An 18,135-nucleotide genomic window follows, 5' to 3' on the forward strand; every position below is an offset into this window, starting at 1 on the left:
TGATGGCGAAGACAAGATATCCACTGGTGCACACCAGCACCGTACATGGCCCAGCCAGGGCATTCTGTTCAAGGCACAATCTTGCTGACACGCCCGAGACAGCACAGCTGCGCAGCACCCCCTCTCCTGGGACACCTCCACCTGCTCGGCTGTGCCTCCGTTTAGTCCAGTCCCCGCCAGGAAACACTTCTGCCAAACCAACCTGCTGTGTACCTACGTGGGTGGTCACCTGCTTCTAATCATGTAAGCCACCACCACTGCTTCAAGATACCAAAGTGTCAGCCACAAACCGTCCACAAATGTGGATGAGATGCATAAACAGGAAGGCTTTCCTCGCTTAGCAATGAAGCAGAGAACTTGCTTAAGATTTTCTTCCCTTCACAAACAGAGTTACTTTCAAGTTCAGCGCGACAGAAGACAGAACATGAAATCAAAGGGAAAAAGTAATTGATTACAGCCGAGCAGAAAAGCCCAGTGATTTTAAGGGGAGGAATCCTGAGATTTGTTTTTCAATTAAGGCTGCCAAAAACTGATCAGAAATACATATTAGAAAGGATAATGAGAGAAAAAAAGGCACCCTCCAGGCCTACCTCTCTAACAAAGCGCGTTAGAAATGACCAAAACCTGTGTATGAATTACACCTCGCGCAGATAAGACACAGGAGAGAGCTTAATTAAATAAGTTTATTGTCTAACATTTACAGTTGTTACGTTGCCGCTGCAAAGTGCGACAAATAATTTTTCAGCAGGAACTCCTCGTTCCCCCTTTCCCCTTCTATGAACACCACTTCAGGAACCAGGCCTCGGTCTTTAGACTCACAAAAGCAAAGTGGACGTGATGTTTCAGTGGCACAGTTTTCACAAGTACGTGTTTAAACAAAACTATGGGGCTGACTTGCCAGCGTGACAGCAGCTACCGTGCTGTCTCATGGAAGGCCCAGGGCAAGAGCCCGAAATGCCCTGGGCCTGGCCATGCAGCAAATCCACCACAGAACCAGTTCACAGGTGAGATGAGTATCAGTCTCCGGTAAAATGTTTGCTTGTTCAACCCTGGAGCTAAGAGAAAGGTGCCTGAGTGGAGACACCGCAAAGGAATAAGGAGTGCTGAGTTCAATGATGGGGAGATGCAAGTTAAAAAAGTATAAAAAAATTAAATGTAAAACACAGGCTACAAATAAATTTTGTCAGGAACACTGGCACGTGGCAATCTGAACCCAGATATATTTTTTTTCCTATCAAGGACAGGGAAATAAATGTAACATTTTAATGCCGTGTGCAAAAATGTTTACCGATATCGAACTGATACATGTTACCATCTCACTGCAGTATTTGAACAGCAAGGTAGATGAATTGGTTTCCAGCATTACAGGCAGCACTAGATAATACTTAAACAAGATAATGTAAACTTTATTCTTAAGGCAGCTGGTACTAACGCTGCACACAGGCATTGCTTAATGCCCATTACAGTAATGGGACATGTAGCACTTGAAAACAATTAAAAAGAAAACAGCATTATTGAACTAAATGACGCATGTTGTCAAAATACTTTCCCTTTCACACAAACCATGAAATATTTGGACACCTAGAAAAATAATGCACCTACTCCTCCAACTTCAGCCTGTTCTTTTACAAATATTTCAAAATACTGATAAATAATAGTAACTGCAAGCAGAATGCCAGTGCCGGACCCAATGGCCCCTAGAAAGTCAGCCAATACTGAAAGGGCACCAATGCACAAACCTCCAAACGCAGCTGCTGTAGGGATATACCTGGACCAAAGGAGAAAAAAAAAGAAAAAGAATTTGTAATAATGAATTTTCATTGAAGGATTCTAACAATACATCTACTACTAGAACAACCAACCCGACTATTCAGCAACAAATTCAGCATTGCAAATGCAACTCTGCCATTGCTCTTACTATCTTCCGTATCTGCACAAAGTAGAAGCTAAAATAAAACATTCACCGATAAGAAAGGTGTGTGAATAACTGAACACTGGCAAAGCTCTTCAATTCATACTGTAATAGTTCTATATATATGTGCGATCTGACCGTCACAGAACTAAGAATAACTGTTTTGACTTAAGTACGTACAGGTAGGTCTACCTTTCAATACAGATCTGCAGGCTTTGCATACTGCACAAAATACCGCTTCTGTAGTGTCATCTTAGTTCAGTAACGGTGAAGTAAAAATCAAGGGATCTTCCTTTTGCAAACATGGAAGAGACTCAGCCCAAATTCCCTCATTATGCCACTCAAACAAAAGACACTACAGCTTAACCTCTTACTATGAACATGTTCTGCATTACCAGAAAAGGTGCCAGCTGAATGGGAAGAAACTTGACATTTGCAGTGGAAACAGGTCTCAGATTCTTCGAAGAATATCTGCTCTAGCTGACAACTCCCCAGCACTCTTAACCATCCAGCTGGAAGTCAGCATTTCCGTACCTGTTAAGCTCATGAACCATTGAAGTATCCCTGTGGCCTCTCATCACCATTTGCTGTTCTTTGAGCTGCTTGGCAACCTGCAAAAACCATAATTTTACGAAACTGCTGGGGTGTTTCAGTCACCTGATATTTTGTCAGAGTAATTAGGAACTGATTAGTTAGCAGCTAGTCAATTCTAAAGTAGAGGCAGCGTTTGAAAACATTTATGTATTTTTATCAGAACACCTACATCTTTCGCTGATGAGCCAGACACCTCAATCCAAGTCTTCGAGAAGAACGCACAGGATCCCAACATAAATATTATATAAACTATTACATGGACAGGATCCTCAAATATTGCACCCATGGATTCTGGAGGGGACAAGTAGTAGCACAGGCCACCAACAGGGTAAGAGCGAGCAGGGCCACCGCCACTGACATCCTATGAGAGGGGAAGAAAAAGGCAGTTAGTTACTTCTCACAGACCTCTTGCACTCCTGTCCTGTCTTTTAGAGGAATTCCTCTTCAACGTTTAAAACAGCTTCTATATACAAATGTTTATCCTGGTTTCAGCTGGGATAGAGTTAATTTTCTTCTTGGGAGCTGGTGTAGTGCTGCGTTCTGGATTTGGTGTGGGAATAACGTTGATAGCAACAACTAAAAACTTCAGTGCTGAGTAACATTTATACCAAGTCAAGGGCTTTTCAGTCCAAGGAGAGGGCTGGAGGGGCATGAGAAGTTGGGAGGGGGCACAGCCACGTCAGCTGACCCCAGCTAGCCAGAGGGATATTCCATACCATACCATGTCATGCCCAGTATATAAACTGGGGGGGGCTGGCTGGGAGCCACTGACTGATCGCTGCTCAGAGCCTGGCTGGGCACTCGTCAGCGGGTGGTGCGCAGCTGTACTGTGCGTCACTTTTTCCACACACCACCACCCCCCCCCCCCCCCCATCTTTTGGGTTTTATTCCTCTCTCCTTTTCATTACAATTATTGTTATTGTTGTGATTATATTTTATTTCAATTATTAAATCATTCTTATCTCAACCCATGGGTTTTACCTTTTTCCCAATCCTCCTCTCCCCCTCCTGCTGGTGGGGGAGTGAGTGAGGAGCTGCATGGTACTTAGCTGCTGCCTGGGGTTAAACCACAACACTGTTAAGAAGTAAGTATTCCAGCTTTCTGCTGGTTCATTACCAAGTTTCACAATGAAGTAAATATATACAAATAATTTTATGCAGTTAAAGTGGTAAAATACTTACTGCCCACTGTCCTAATAAGTTCACCAAAAAGTTGCCACTAAAACGAACAGACAGCATCTGGGAAATGACATAGAGGTTTGAAACTAAGGCAGACTGCAGAATGATGGGAATGTTGGAGGTATAGAAGAGCTTGATAGGATAGCTGCTGTACTGTCCTCGATATCGTGCAGACTTGATCGGTAAATCAACACGAAACCCCTATGGGAAAGAACACAGATGCACCAAGTTTGTTTCCAAGACAGAAGCTACTCCTAGGGTGCCTAAAAGCTATTCCTGACCACAAAGCTCTTGCTAGATAAAAAAGGAGCAAGACAGTAAATCCCAATGGCTTTCTGCTACAGTCTGGATCACAAATTTTAAGGACTTACAAATTTTACTGCTTGGTTGTATTACATTCTTTTTACATAAACATTATCTCTCATCTGCTACATTATATTCTTGTAAAATACCCCTTACAGAATAGGGATTGATAAAAGCCTTTAATGGCTTTAACTTAACTAGCCAGTTAACAGCAGGCTTTTGTGTAGTAATCCCAGCCTTCTGGTCTCCAGGGCTGGCTCCTATCGGAGTAGGCCCAAGAAAAGCCACATGAATTTGAAAACCAGGTAATTCATTTTTTTGCCTCTCACGCAACAGCTTAAAAAAAAAAAAAAATTCATATTTTAGCCACACAGATTAAAAAAAAGGAAACAAAAAAAATCACCACATGGACCCTCCTTTAGTGTACATTTTAGTAAATACTTAAATTTAAAAAGAAAGAGTAGCTGAGTATTTCACGACAATTAGGGGAAAATCCAATAAGCTATACATTAATGACATGGTTGTTTTCTAGAACATACACACCCCAAAGAAGCAAGGTTCTCTAACTCTGTCCAAAAGCATTCTTTTAATTCAACAATGAATATCAAGCACATTATCTGTGCACTGCAACGACTGCAGTTCCAGAATCCCCAGAATCCATTTTTAGTAAAAATACTCTCATAGTATGTATGGCAGTTAATGGAATGTGAGATTACATCACTGAGTACATCTGGCTGTAAAATTTAACAGCTGTACTGTCACAGAGGTATGTTACTGAAAACAACACTGAAACACAAAGCTCCTCACTCAAAGCTAAGATACTGCAGTTACTCTACTTTAACTTTCACATTTTTTCCCAGTGACTGCAGCGTCTAGGGTCCATGCACTTCTACCTACACAGCTGTGGAGAGGAACTTCTCATTTTACCTGAAAATATATGACTACAGCAAACACAAACACTGTAGCAATCAGATTCATGAGATTGGGCAAATTCTGCCGGTAAAAAGCTTCCCGCAAAGCCCGGACTTTGTCAGTTCGTGTAGCCAGAAGATGAAATAATGCAATCACAGCACCCTCAAACTCCGTTCCTGCACAAAGCAAAAAAGTAAAAGAAATTTTAATCTGGAAATTAAAAACATTTTAAAAAAATATCTTCCTTTCAGAAATTTTAAGAATGACACATAAAAAAATCAGACGCAATAGGACATAAATCCTGTTACAACAAATACATCACAATAGAGGATTCTGTTTTAGCTTTTATAGAATGTAGAATAATAGACCAAAACATTATTCCTGGTTAAAAAACAAAATAACCTAACCAAGTCACACAAATGAAAGAGTAATCTTTTTCTTTCTTTTCTGGGAGTAGGAGGATGATTGGAAGGAAGAAATAATAAACGAGGAGAAAAACAGCTTTAGAAAAGCAGTAGTACCATTCAAAAGAACTACTAAAAATCAGATGAAAATGAAAGCAAACTAAAAAAATATGGCTCAGGATTTCAAACATATGCATTAAACTAGTTAACATCTTGATGCAAACAGCCTGTATCTTGGTATTTCTAGGGTCTCTGACAACCAGATGTTGTCAAAGGCTGGCTAAGAAACGAAGAGATGGTAGTCTCTGAAGACTCAAACCAGCTTAAAAAGTAATTTGGAGGCATCAACTGTAGAAGTATCCTATAGCCACAAACAACAGCTGGATCATAATCAGCTCCTCTGAAGATACAGAACTTCTTCTCTCTTTCTGTGGATTAAATGACGCCACAACAAGGACATTTCAGTTTGGAAATCTGAAAATCTTCATTCAAGGTGTTTCAAGCTCCATTTTAACTACTGCAATTCAACTCCGCAAAGCCAAACTTGTAGGTTATTAATCTTCACTTAAATCAGAAAACATTTTCATCTTACATGTTACACAATTGACTTTAGAAGCTAGTCATTACACGTTAAAATATTTTTTAATAGCTATTCAATAAACATCTGACAGTTTATGTATAGTATACATCCAATGAAACATGTTATAACTGCTTGTAACAGCACACGTACCTCTGCCAGTGTTGATGGTAGTGGGACTAAAGGCCTTCCAGACAATGGTCTCACAGATATTGGTAGCAATGAACAGGGAAATACCCGACCCCAAGCCATAACCTTTCTGTAGCAACTCATCTAACAGCAACACAATCAAACCAGCAACAAACAGCTGTGGGAAAAGAAACAAAACTGAGCAGAAACAAGAATAAATCAAGTCAAGAATTACTAATTCATCATGTTGCAGCATGATCATTAGTTTTTCACCTAAATATCATTCATGCAGTACATTTGCCCTTTCATGTACAAACGCCTGCGCATCTCAGCTGGCAACGATCTCTGTGACTTTTCAACACAGATGCTAGCAAAAAGATTATTCAGTAAGCACTTTTTTCAAAAAAAGCGTTGAAGTTTGCGCATTTACTGCTTTGCTCTACAGGATAATGTCTCAAAGCTGCATCTGTGCTGTTTAGTGAGAAATCCACCATGGAACTGAACAGCAGCTACTGCTTTCAAAGTCTACTAATTCCTTTACTTCAAATTAAGCAGCCACTCCTATCTGAAACATTTTTGATACTAATTGTCCCATCTTTCTCCTCCTTTACAGAATATTTAGCATTTCTCCTATACAGGCAGACAGATACAACGGATGATGCTCTCTAGCATTAAAAATAAACAGCAACCAGACATACATTTTTCCTTTCAGCTATACTGTATCTAACCAGTCTGTTACACACAAAATAGCTCATTACAAACCTGAATTATAATAAGAAGACAAATTCCAGCACCCATTTCAGCGGGATCTCCATACATTCCAGTCATAACATACACAATGGCTTGCCCAATGGTAATAATCATCCCAAATACTAAAACAAGAGAGAAAGCAAATTCTTTAAAAAAATTTGCTGAAATCACCTACCAAAGAAATCTCACATCTAGTATGACTTCGGAAGGCTGCTTTCCCAACAATAAGAATATGCTTATTAATTTTAATTGGAACAGTGCTTACATTTCTGAGCTCCATTGAACAATGCTCTGTCTTTGGGAGTATCACCAACTTCAATGATCTTCGCTCCAGCTAGCAGCTGCATGATCAAACCAGATGTCACAATGGGTGAGATACCCAATTCCATCAAAGTACCTAAACAGGAAGAAAAATTAATACAACTGCCATTGAAGTATCTCTCCTAAAGAATTATACTCGGAGGATATTAAGTCTGTTGAAAGGTTTATGACCTGTAAGGAACATTCTTCGTAACACTTCAAACATGTATATTCCAGTACAAGTATAATCAAAACAAAAACCATTATCTCCTCACAAAAGAAGGCTGCTCTGTTAAGATCTGTATTTTTGAAGGGAACATTAAAAACCTATGTAGCTCTTCAAATATTTTTGTGGAACCACACTAACACTAAAGGTCAACGCACACTGAAGCTCAGCTTTTTGGCATATCATATCAAGGAACCTTTCACTGAAAAGCATCTTGTCCCTGGTTGTTTATTCCATCAGTGCTTCAACCACCACATTTTCCAGAGGTTTAATTTCGAAGACCACAAGAGAAGTGCTGCAGATCCACAGTGGCTGACAATGCCACTCTCAGAATCACTGACTCTAGTTAAAAGCACGGTAGTTTAGGATTAAACTAGTTTTTAACAAAACAAAGATGTGTCATTAAGATGCTCTTATTCTGGCAACTCACCTACTGGCGCAACGTCATCAAGTTATGAACTTCCAACCGTATACAACTCGAACAGGGCAATCTAACTTTACACAAGACCACTGCTGCAGCACACAGGTGTGCATTGCTGAAAACCTGCCTGGTTTTCCCTCCCAATCACTTCGTCCGGTGTAGTAAAACTGAGGCATCACTCACTTTGCTTGCATCCTCAGACTGATGCACCTGCAACACCGGAACTACCACCTAATACTCTAATTTAGAAATATTCTCAGCAAGGTCTTATTCAAGTACTGATACCTGTGTGAGTTACATTATAATGTGGTATGGGAGCTGATCTGAATGTACATAAAACAGTTAAACCCAGGAAAATAGCCTGCCTCTTGCCTGTACAATATACTCTCCTGTCTCATCTCAATACAGAATCATTCTCCCACATCAACTTTTTTGAGGAACAGCATTATGAAGAGATTACTTTTCGAAATTTAAGTTGCCCTTCAGCTAATACCAGAAAAATTTCTCCTACCTGAAGCTTAAGAAACCAAGAAGTTGAAAATCTGGATGAAAATTAAGAAACTAGAACTACCAAGTGATGAAACTTTCCACATTTCCTAAGCTGTAACCTTAAAGGAAAAAAGTTCAGGTAAGGACACGTTTTACAAGTTCAGTATTCAATTAAGCCAGATCAAGTTACTTGGTCACCATTTTTTATGCCCCTTGAGTGACCATGTAAATAATGCACATTTTTTCTGATGTTAAGCCACAATATCCACCACGGAGATTCAAAAGAGAATCAGCTTACAATTCTTTTCAATTCTGTACATTTAAGCATAACTCTGCTCTCACATGCAGTACAGTAGTGCTCCATCACAAAATTACCAAGAAAATTATTAATCAAAAACTATTTAGCCACTGCGGACTTGCAAAGTTATAACGAGAACCAGTGACAAGGGAAACATGGTCTGTAAGGTCACATGGAAAACGAAAAGAAGAAGAAACAGCATCTCCATACCTGATCAGCCTAGAAGCTTAGCTGTCCTCACAGCCCACCTCTGACAGGGGCCCCTTCTTTGGGGGAAGTATCATTCTGTATTTCCCTTTCCCCATATACCAGTCATTTATTCAGAAACTGCTTCTGGCAACTTCTGCCAGTAATGCATTCAGAAACTTTGAGTTATATGGGCTGCTTAGTAACACCATTGGCTGCCCATTCCCTCTTACAGTATAAGCAAAAAGTGACTATCCATTCCCTATACACTTTTTCCCAGAAATGAAGACTTAAAAGACATTTTGGATATGCACATTTCGTGGCAAAGAATCCTTATTTTCTTGGGATCTCTTCATGTACGTTAATATCTACCTTAGATTCTCGGTGCTTTTTCCTGAGTGTTTTTTAGTTCACTTATCTGTCATGGCATGGTACATTAGAACTGCATGCAATATTCAATTTGTGGAACTTTACAGATTTGTGGAGACATTTCTTCTGGTCTTTTCAACCAGTTCTTAAGCTGTTAGTTCTTCCCTCTTAACCCACAATAGCTTAATTTCCTGAAGAGTCTTTACTAAGTAATCTGAATTTAACGAAGGGCTTTTGAGCACCTCCACTACTGTCTGGAGACCTCTTTTCATTTCTACCTAACTACCAGAGTCCTCATTTCAGTTCTGATTTTTGAAAATTTTAAGCATTATTGCACAACTATTTTTTTATTTCCTTTTTTGTGTATGTGTTTTGCCTGCTACCAAAATGTGAAAGCACTGAAGTCATTGTAATAATCTGGTTCTTTCATACTTACATCCTAGACTCTACACACTGTTCAGTACCATGTTAAATATTACATCATCTCCCATGGAAACCTCTACATCTCCAACAGCAAGAAAATTAGGATGTCAAAACCTTTAACACATCCTCCAATGACATCTAGTCAGTTGACTTAAGCAAAATTAACTTTCTGGCTCCTGCTTTTTATTGCCTTCACAGTCTCTCTAGTCTTTTCTTGGCCACCATTACCATTCTGTCTGGGTAGTGGATAACAAATTTAGTAGCATACACTGCCAGTGAGACACAGAATTTTATATGCAGATTCTGCAGTAGAGTTTGAAACAGATAGCTTATTTACCTTAATTTATTATCTTCACACGTGTGCCAAAAATTGCCATTCCTAAATAATTTGCACCTTCACATTACAGGGTTCCACTGATTTCCTTATTTCCAACCAATTTTCCAAGATATGGATGAGGTCAGTGTCCTCATTTAGAGTCACACATGCTAGGTCACCCATCTTAAGTTTTAGACTTCTAGAATTAGTTTAACTCTTCTTATATATTTGGTTGGGATCACCTTGTCTATTCTAAAATTAGTTAGTTTAGCGAACTATATTCATCTCTGCCCTTAGCTTTCACACCTATAAAATTATTCACCCATGATGATGCCAAAACATTATTCCTTCTGTGTGACTTGCACACAGAAGGAAACACTCTCATACTGTGTATCAGTGCTATTCCTAAGTGGCAGGGCAGAAGACTCCCTGTCCCATATATTAATCAGAAAGAGACTACAACATTATTCCAAAAACCGAGAACCAAGATTAATCCCATTTGCATGTCAAAGGAAACCTCATTCCTAAGGTGAAGTACTCCTCATGTATCAGTTAATTTTAACTACATCTGTGTTAAGAACTTGACAAAGTATTTCAATGTGACATCTGGGTTGCAGGAAATTTAACAGCCAACTGTTTTTCCCCTGGACTGTTTATACCAACACACAACAGAGAAAGGAATAATCTACTAACCTCTGTTTGATGCAAGAATGACTCGCATCCAATAGAACGGATCTGCAGAATCGGATGACATGATTCCAAACAAAGGTATCTGTCAAAGCACACAACAGTATTAACAGACACACAAAGAAAGCATGCATTAATCCAAACATCTTAACAAGTAATGATTCAACTGCTATACTGTTTAGTATCATTTATTCCAACTTTTTATTTATTCTTCTTTTTTTTTTTTTAACTAAACCAGAGATACTGGCACTCTCTGTTTTAATCCTCCAAGTGGCGTAGGACTCAGAGGACTAAACTAAGACCCTTCCACAGGAAAAAGCAGAAACCTCTAGAAAGAAGAGTCAGTGCACATAAAACAGATTACTGAAGTTGAAGATGTAAATGTCTGACATAAGATTCTGGAGCACCACAACTCCCCAAAAGAACATAAAAAAGTATAAATAGGTTAGGCACCACAAACCATTAACAGAACAGGGAAAAATATTAGATGATGTTCTCGCTACTTATTTCATGAAAATTTCTCAGCGATTTTGAGGTGAGCTTTTTGTTAAAAAATTGTTCTTTTCAGTACAAGTTAAAGATATAGCATAAACTGCGATGTAAGTATCTTCCTCCAGCAAGTTTAATAGTCAAATTCTGAATATGTTTTAAAATATCCCATACGAAACTATCAGAAGTTAGCCAAGTTTACACAAAACCTCCAATATATTGATATTGAGGGATTCTGAGCTCTTGAGAACTCTTCTTAATCACAAAAACAGTAGACTAGGAATCCAGGTGATCTTATAGATTAATTGTAAACTCTAGTCTGCACCATCTGATTCCCTTATTCAACTACTATAATCTTTTGTATAGATTCAAAATCTTAATTATGTATATATCCAGCAGCTAGGAAACACAGATAAAATACATGTTCTACCTCCAATATTATTCCCACCTCCTACTTCCAAAAAAACAGGTAGGTACAAGAACTGGGTTTTAAAAGCCTTTTAACGGTCCTTCAAAGTTGTAAACAAAAATTATTAAACTACTGCTACAGAGTCTGGAATGGGTAAGTTACTAATTATAACTAAAAAGATTTGTCCTGAAGATGTATGGCTCATTTTAAGTCTTCTAAGAGTTCTAAAAGTTCTTAAAAATGTGTATCAAGTAATTCTCATTTTCTGCAATGTCTATTCTTTAAATAAGCAAAAAAAACCCCAAACAAAACAAACCACTATCTGTTTACAACCCACGTACATGTTCCAGGCACTCCTGCAACTAGGAGTAATGATCACATAAAAATGTTTAAAAAGACTTGTATTATGGAGGGGGTTTAGCTAACATCTTTGCCAGTATATTCACAAAAAACAAGTTCTAAATGTCAACTTTAACACCTCAGAAAAATACTTTCCTGCAATCTTTACAATCGATCAGCTTATTATCAGGTAAAAACAATAATTTCTATTTCACTTTCAAACTTGTCACTTCTAAAATTTAAATTTAGCTATGAACAGAGGGTAAAGAACGCATAAAACTGCTCAGTTTGTTTATACTATTCAATGAATAATCAGCTCAGCTGTTTACCCTGCAGCCAGTATCATCATTTGATAGGACCAAGGCCAGGTTGGATGGGGCTTGGAGCAACCTGGGCTGGTGGAAGGTGTCCCTGCCCCTGGGAGGGGGGGTTGAACTAGATAATCTTCAAAGGGCCCTTCCAACCCAAACCATTCTATGATGCTATGACCCTTCATAAAACAAGAAAAAACATTATGTATATTAAACTAAATAGAGAGAATTAGTTTCTGAAAACATACATACTCATTTCAGAGAATCAGGTTTCTTTAACTGAACTTTAAATACTTAACCATAAAAATAAATAACTGAAACTGGTAGGTCAACATGAAACAAGAACTTCTCACGCTTTCAGTATTCTATTTTGTATGTACAGAACAACAATTTCTGAACACAGAAAACATCAATACTTACCTGGCAGCATACTAAGAAAATGAAAAGCGTGATAGCCGTCCATAGTACCTTCTCTCTGAACTGGATCTACAGAACAGATTGTAGAGATTAAGCATTCATTTTATGTAGAATTTTCACTGTACTCTCACATTAGCACTAAATGCTGTATCATTCAGAATTAAATGTGAAGATACTGAACCAGAAGGCATGACTTCTCATTAGAATTTAATGTTAATATGATTTCAGACTTTATGGAGAGAGACAGTCATGGGCTTCTGTGTAGTCAAAGAAAACTTACTGGATCTGGCAGGCAACACAGCTGACATGCAGTCAGTAGAATGTATTTTATGTATAATATTGTAATACAGTGGGTATTTATAGCAACAGCATGGCTAAAAACATGAAAATAATCAGAACAAAATGAAAGATTAATGCAAAAAACCATCTTCAGTCATTAGTGCTCTAGGCTTCAGCAAATTGGAGGCACTTTTGTAAGGCTGGAAGTTATTAAACTAAAGCACTATGAAGTTTTTAAAGAAATTTAATTGCTGTGAAGACAAGTGATAAAAACAATGAGTTTTGGACAGCAATTCAAAATACTGAATTAAATTCTTCAAAGGGTGTTAGAGGAAGCTTAAATTCACCATTATGTTCATGGACATTGACCACAAAGTAATTTTTGAAGACTCTCTTTTTTCCCTCTCCAAATTATTTTTATCAATGTAGATTATGTATTACTTTAAAAAGAACGTCAGCTCAGTGATCATTAGTCAGTAACACACTGAAGAGAATCCAAGGGTGACAACATTTGAGGCAACTGTTACTAGCACCAGGTGCAAGAAAAGAAGAATCACAAGATTAAGTTTGAACCAGAGGATTACTCAAAGCAGGAGACAGAAAGAAATGCACTCATATGTAGTGTTACTTTAAAGTTCCTACCTCTCCTCCATGGACCGTAAACATTAGGATATGTGTGTTCACTGTACACAAGAGCACAGCAGCTACTAAAACGTGACATGAACTAACATGTAAGACAGATACAGCAGAAACACTAACTTTCTGCCTCCAACCACCGAATCTGTCTGTAGAGAAGTAACAAGAAAAAGGATTAGTGCCTGGTTTTATAGGCACCGAACACCCACAAATGAGGAAATATAAAAGCAATGCAGCAGCACAGCTTCTCAAGCAAAAGAAAACCCAGTAGTAGTCTATAACCTTTATAAGTAAAATCACACACTTAGAAGCAAAATAATCCCGGTAATTTATTTACTGATACTGCCTCACTCTTTGAAAAGAGGCCAAGATGCTCAAAATACTTACAGTATAAAGTTAAAAAAAGAAAAATAGTGACAGCAGCAAATAAATCCAAACAGTATCTTGTCTTTCTTCATGCAGTGCCGACCCACTTTACCACGGGCTGTTTGAATTCTATACTTCAGAATTTATGTACAGACTTCCAAAAAGAAGAATGCTTAACCAAATTATATCTGCAGCCCAACAGTTATCGTCAGCTTCTGAGACATCAGTCAGGCTCTACAAGTGCTCTGGCTCTCTTTGTAACTGTGGTGAATATGAGCATTAGAGAAATGCTGTTATCACCCAAATCAGAGTTATTCACAAGGAAAACAGTCTCTATGACTCAAAAAGACAAAGAAAGAAAGAGGCGGCACCTGAACCCATATGCCAGGAACAGCAAATACAAACTGGTACCAAAATATTCCAGCCACAAATGGTAACAAGCACAGGGACAGTACATTTATTTCATCATGAGATCAGATCCAATTGGACATTTTATTCCTTTGACATTTTTCTTAAAACTTGTGAAAATGAAGGGACTTCAGCAGCATCTTCTCGGTGTTCTGAACAGTGTGTTCTACTTAGAAAAATCTGTGCATATGAGGGAAATATGGACCCATACTACTAACTACAAAAGCAGCAATGGCTTCTGTTAATCAAGTTGACCAAAACATAAAAGCAACACTCCCTAGAGACAGAAAAAGACCATTTCCCTCCTCAACAATAGTACCAAAAAGATTCAACAAGAGCCCAACTGAATCAAAACTTCATCTTCACTTAACAAACAATACAAGTTTAGAGAAAACAGATTTCTTCTATTTTGTTACCTTCATTTCTTGGCCTGACCTTAACTAATCTACTAAAACCATTACTAACGATGTCTGCCTGTGACACCTTGCAAGAAAACAGTAAGTAACAAAGAATCACAGTGATATGGAATGACCTGGGTCACTTGATAAACTACACACAAGCAAGGAATGTAACTTAAAATAGTCAAAGGGCTCTTCGGTTTAGGAAAATTGTTCCCAATTGTATTTTCACTCTAGGTTTGTACAAAGCTGGGAACTGGAAGTCATTGCCTAGTCAGTGACCTAGATAGTAATAACGTGACCCAAATACAGAGGACAGGAGTCTTAGCACCTCTCTGGTCATCCTTCATCTGCTGATGAAGGTCATGGGCAGATAAGCCCTAATGCCTCTCTGGCAAATAGAAAGGGGGGAAGAAAACAAAAAGCCAAAGAAAAATCACTACTGCCAATCAGCCTCACAGAAACATCAGTATCTGTAGATTTGTCTTGTAGATTCCTCTTCCCATCCACTGCACTAGACAAAAATGGGATAGATGTAACCAGCTGATCACAGATAAGCTGTAAATCAGCATCAGAAGACCACACTAAGGTTCACTGCTGCTGAAACAAAGATGGGTACCTGCCACCCAGATCTGGTGCATCCAGATCGTAGCACGGGGTCTGGCTCTGGGGATTTCTGCTCTGAAAATGCCCTTGTCTGACCTAAGTAATTTGTTTGGAAACCTGTCCCAAGAGGAAAAGATGCTGGAAAGCAACAAGGAAAGACAGATGGAGCAAAGAGACAGGGGATAAAACCTTATCTTTTTTAAAAAAAACTATTCCAGAAGGGAATAATCAGCAGGTTTTACTTTATCTTCTCCATTTGATCCAGCAGGCTCAGCTACAGTTACTGGCACAAACATCCCTGCATCCGGTCCTTTGGGAATCTCTCATCAACAGAGAGGATTCTTTTGGATGGTGTCATGTTCCAAACCATGCATTTCCCTTTAAGAATATAAAAATCAAAACCTAGCTCTTAAGGAATTTCAGGTCAGTCATGACAATGAATATTAGGTAAATTTGTTACTCTAATTAGAACCTTTGTCACCTAGGTGATACATGCTTCCTTGAGTTTTGGAAGTAAAAACAGTGGGGGGTTTGTTTGGTTTGGGCTTTTTTGGTTTGTTTTTTGGGGTTGTTTTTTTTTTACAAGGTAGGTCTCCTCCTGATCTGCAGAGATTAACTAATTTTAATCTAGAAAATATGCCAAGAAATGGGAGGAATTTCAAGGAACAGACAGATTGGCTGTAAATGAACTCAGTTCACTTAGTTCAGAACAAAGTGTCATATCCAGTACATGAACAGAAGCAATTACCCAAACTATATCATGGAGCACCTTCCTACTTCATCAAGGTGAATCACAACTATGGGAGTAGACAATACTTTGTGGGAAAAGAACTAAATTCGTGCTTCCTGAATTATAGCGCAAGCCTTTTCAAAGTAATACATAAGCCAGCTCAACGCCCAGAGTTGTGTCCAGTACACAAAGTCAACAGTGGTTTCCACAGACAACACTTATCCACAGGGGAAAAAAAATTGCTTCAGAACTCTGTTCTAGTGTATTAAAACAGATCCAATCACATGGAGCTGAAACTAAATAAACTTAGTCTAGAGATGAGACTTCTTTAAAAAAATTAGTTGGCATAATTACCAAGTGGAACAACTTACCAGAAGGCTGTTAAGAATTCATCATCATGGTAATCTCTTTCCTTAACATGGATTCCCCCCCGTCAAACAGTATGTCCTACTTTAGGGCCTACTATATTTATATTGGAGTGTGGACTTGAATTATCATAACATCCTCTTATCTGTGAGCAAGAACATAATGTGGCACTCACTTTTCTTTCCGGCTTCTGAATTTCAGGTAACACCGCACAGAATGGCTTAATAACTTCTAAAAATTTTACTGTTCCAGAAAAACAAACACACACGCAAAAGAAGAGAGAAAAATATATTAATGGACCTTCACAAATTTATAAAACTCATACAACTTTATTTAACTTCTAAAAGGAAAAAAAAAATGTAATTAACACTTCATAAGTGAATTATTTCACCTAACACACAGGTTAATTCAATGTTGCAAAACTAACAACCTCTTTCTAAAACAGCTGAAAACAGAGCAAAAATCTGCAAAGTTCTTGTTCTGATCAGATTTGGACCATTATTTTTTCCGCAGCTGGAATCTTTCTACATGAGAAGCTGCACTGTATCACCAGAAGTGAACTAAATTGTATTCCACCTAAAAATAAATGACCTAGTATCAGTCTGTACTAGTTAAACACAGAAGCAAAGGATATTCACATCAAAAAATATCCACACAGAGATTAGTATCATGTGCTTGAGATTAGTAGTTAGCTGAGAAAACAATTCAGCTGGTAAAATATGGTGAGAAATCGTTAATTTAAATCACTGCAACACTCAGAATAACTGATCAGAATAACTGATCATAATTTCGGGGAATTTCATTTTAACTTTTGATACAGCTTTCTTCACAGTTTCTCCTTAGAAAACACAGAAAAGCTCCAACAGCTTGAGCTCTCTTGGGGGGGGGGGGGGGGGGGGCGGGGGGAGGGGGTGGAGGAGTGGAATTAAAGATCAAAGAACGTTCGATTGGTGGGGAATTTGTCCTACATGATTCCCAGCACATTCGGACAGCCATGGAAAACCACCGTCAGTACCTCGTCAAAGAAAATGTTTATTGCGCTGCGAGCCAAGTAAAGCGGTACCTGGTCCAAGCGGCAGGGCTGCCGTGGCGCTGGGCTGTGACACCGCTCCCCTTCGTTCGTGCCACCCCCTCAGGCAGCCCACCAAAGCACGCACCCAGCCCCGCAGAAGGGACCTAAGGCCGCAGGGAAACCCCCCGCACCCCTCGCAGCGCGGTGCCCCCCCGCCTCGCCGCCCGCCGCAAGCAGAGCTGCTTGGGGGGGGGGGGAGCCGCCCCGCCCGGGGCCGGCACCTCGGGCACGCCGCCGCCTCAGCCCGCCGGGCCGCCCCCCGCCACGTCCTCCCCGCGCGCTAGCGGCGCCCCCCACGCCACCGCCCTCTCCCCGGGCCGCCCCCCGCCCGCACTCACTGCCCATGGCGGCGGCGGGGCCGGCCGCCTGCCTCCGCCGCTGTCAGCGCCGCTGCCTCCGCCGCCGGCCGGCGCCCCCACGTGACGCCGTGCGCAGGGCCCCGCCCCTCGCGCGCAGGCATCGCTCCGGACGGCTATTGCTGCCCTGAGGGGACGGCGCCACCGCCGCGGCGAGGACGGGCGGCACGGCCCCCGCTGGCGGCTCGCTGGGCGCCGCCCCGCTCCCCGCGGGCCCAGGGCAACGGGACACGCGGCGGGGCCGGGGGCAGCCCCCCCGCGGCCGGGCGGCGCGGAGCAGGCGGCGGGCGGCCAGCCACCGCGGCGAAGGACCCGCGGGCGGCCGCGCTCCCAGCGCGCCCCGCCGGGGGGCCGTTCCCGCCGCGGCACCGCCTCGGCCCGGCTGCAGGCGCCCCGCGGTTCGCTGCGGGCTGCCAGCGAGCGGGCGGGGGTGCGGGCACGCCGCCTCCTCCTCGCCCTACACCGCAGCCGGGCTCCT

General features: G+C 40.5%; 1 protein-coding gene across 3 annotated transcripts; it reads right to left on the reverse strand.

Moving 5' to 3' along the window:
• Nucleotides 1-669: 669 nt before the first annotated feature.
• Nucleotides 670-17,772, reverse strand: SEC61A2 (SEC61 translocon subunit alpha 2). Of its 3 annotated transcripts, XM_056340559.1 has the most exons (13): nucleotides 17,640-17,772; nucleotides 16,405-16,472; nucleotides 12,444-12,509; nucleotides 10,482-10,560; nucleotides 7,026-7,157; nucleotides 6,773-6,882; nucleotides 6,035-6,188; nucleotides 4,916-5,076; nucleotides 3,689-3,886; nucleotides 2,676-2,867; nucleotides 2,447-2,523; nucleotides 1,740-1,768; nucleotides 670-1,070 (listed from the first exon to the last, which is right to left on the reverse strand). In XM_056340559.1, the coding sequence occupies exons 1-13, from the start codon at nucleotides 17,644-17,646 to the stop codon at nucleotides 913-915; spliced, it is 1,431 nt and encodes a 476-aa protein (XP_056196534.1). In that variant the 5' UTR covers nucleotides 17,647-17,772; the 3' UTR covers nucleotides 670-912. The 3 variants fall into 3 exon arrangements, with proteins under 3 accessions (XP_056196534.1, XP_056196535.1, XP_056196536.1); XM_056340560.1 differs by lacking the exon at nucleotides 1,740-1,768; XM_056340561.1 differs by lacking the exon at nucleotides 17,640-17,772 and adding an exon at nucleotides 13,362-13,504 and having other exon boundaries at nucleotides 670-1,768; nucleotides 16,405-16,420.
• Between the last annotated feature and the right edge of the window lie 363 nt (nucleotides 17,773-18,135).

This window comes from Falco biarmicus, chromosome 5 (genome assembly GCF_023638135.1).
Source record: "Falco biarmicus isolate bFalBia1 chromosome 5, bFalBia1.pri, whole genome shotgun sequence".
NCBI lineage: Eukaryota > Metazoa > Chordata > Aves > Falconiformes > Falconidae > Falco > Falco biarmicus.

What these genes read in the sequence shown, in the direction of transcription:
- SEC61A2 (XM_056340559.1), bottom strand. An exon ending in TTTTCTTAGTATGCTGCCAG is followed by an intron (nt 10,561 to 12,443) that starts GTAAGTATTGAT and finishes GTGCTTTGACAG; the next exon opens with ATACCTTTGTTTGGAATCAT. An exon ending in TACCATCAACACTGGCAGAG is followed by an intron (nt 5,077 to 6,034) that starts GTACGTGTGCTG and finishes TGCTTTGTGCAG; the next exon opens with GAACGGAGTTTGAGGGTGCT.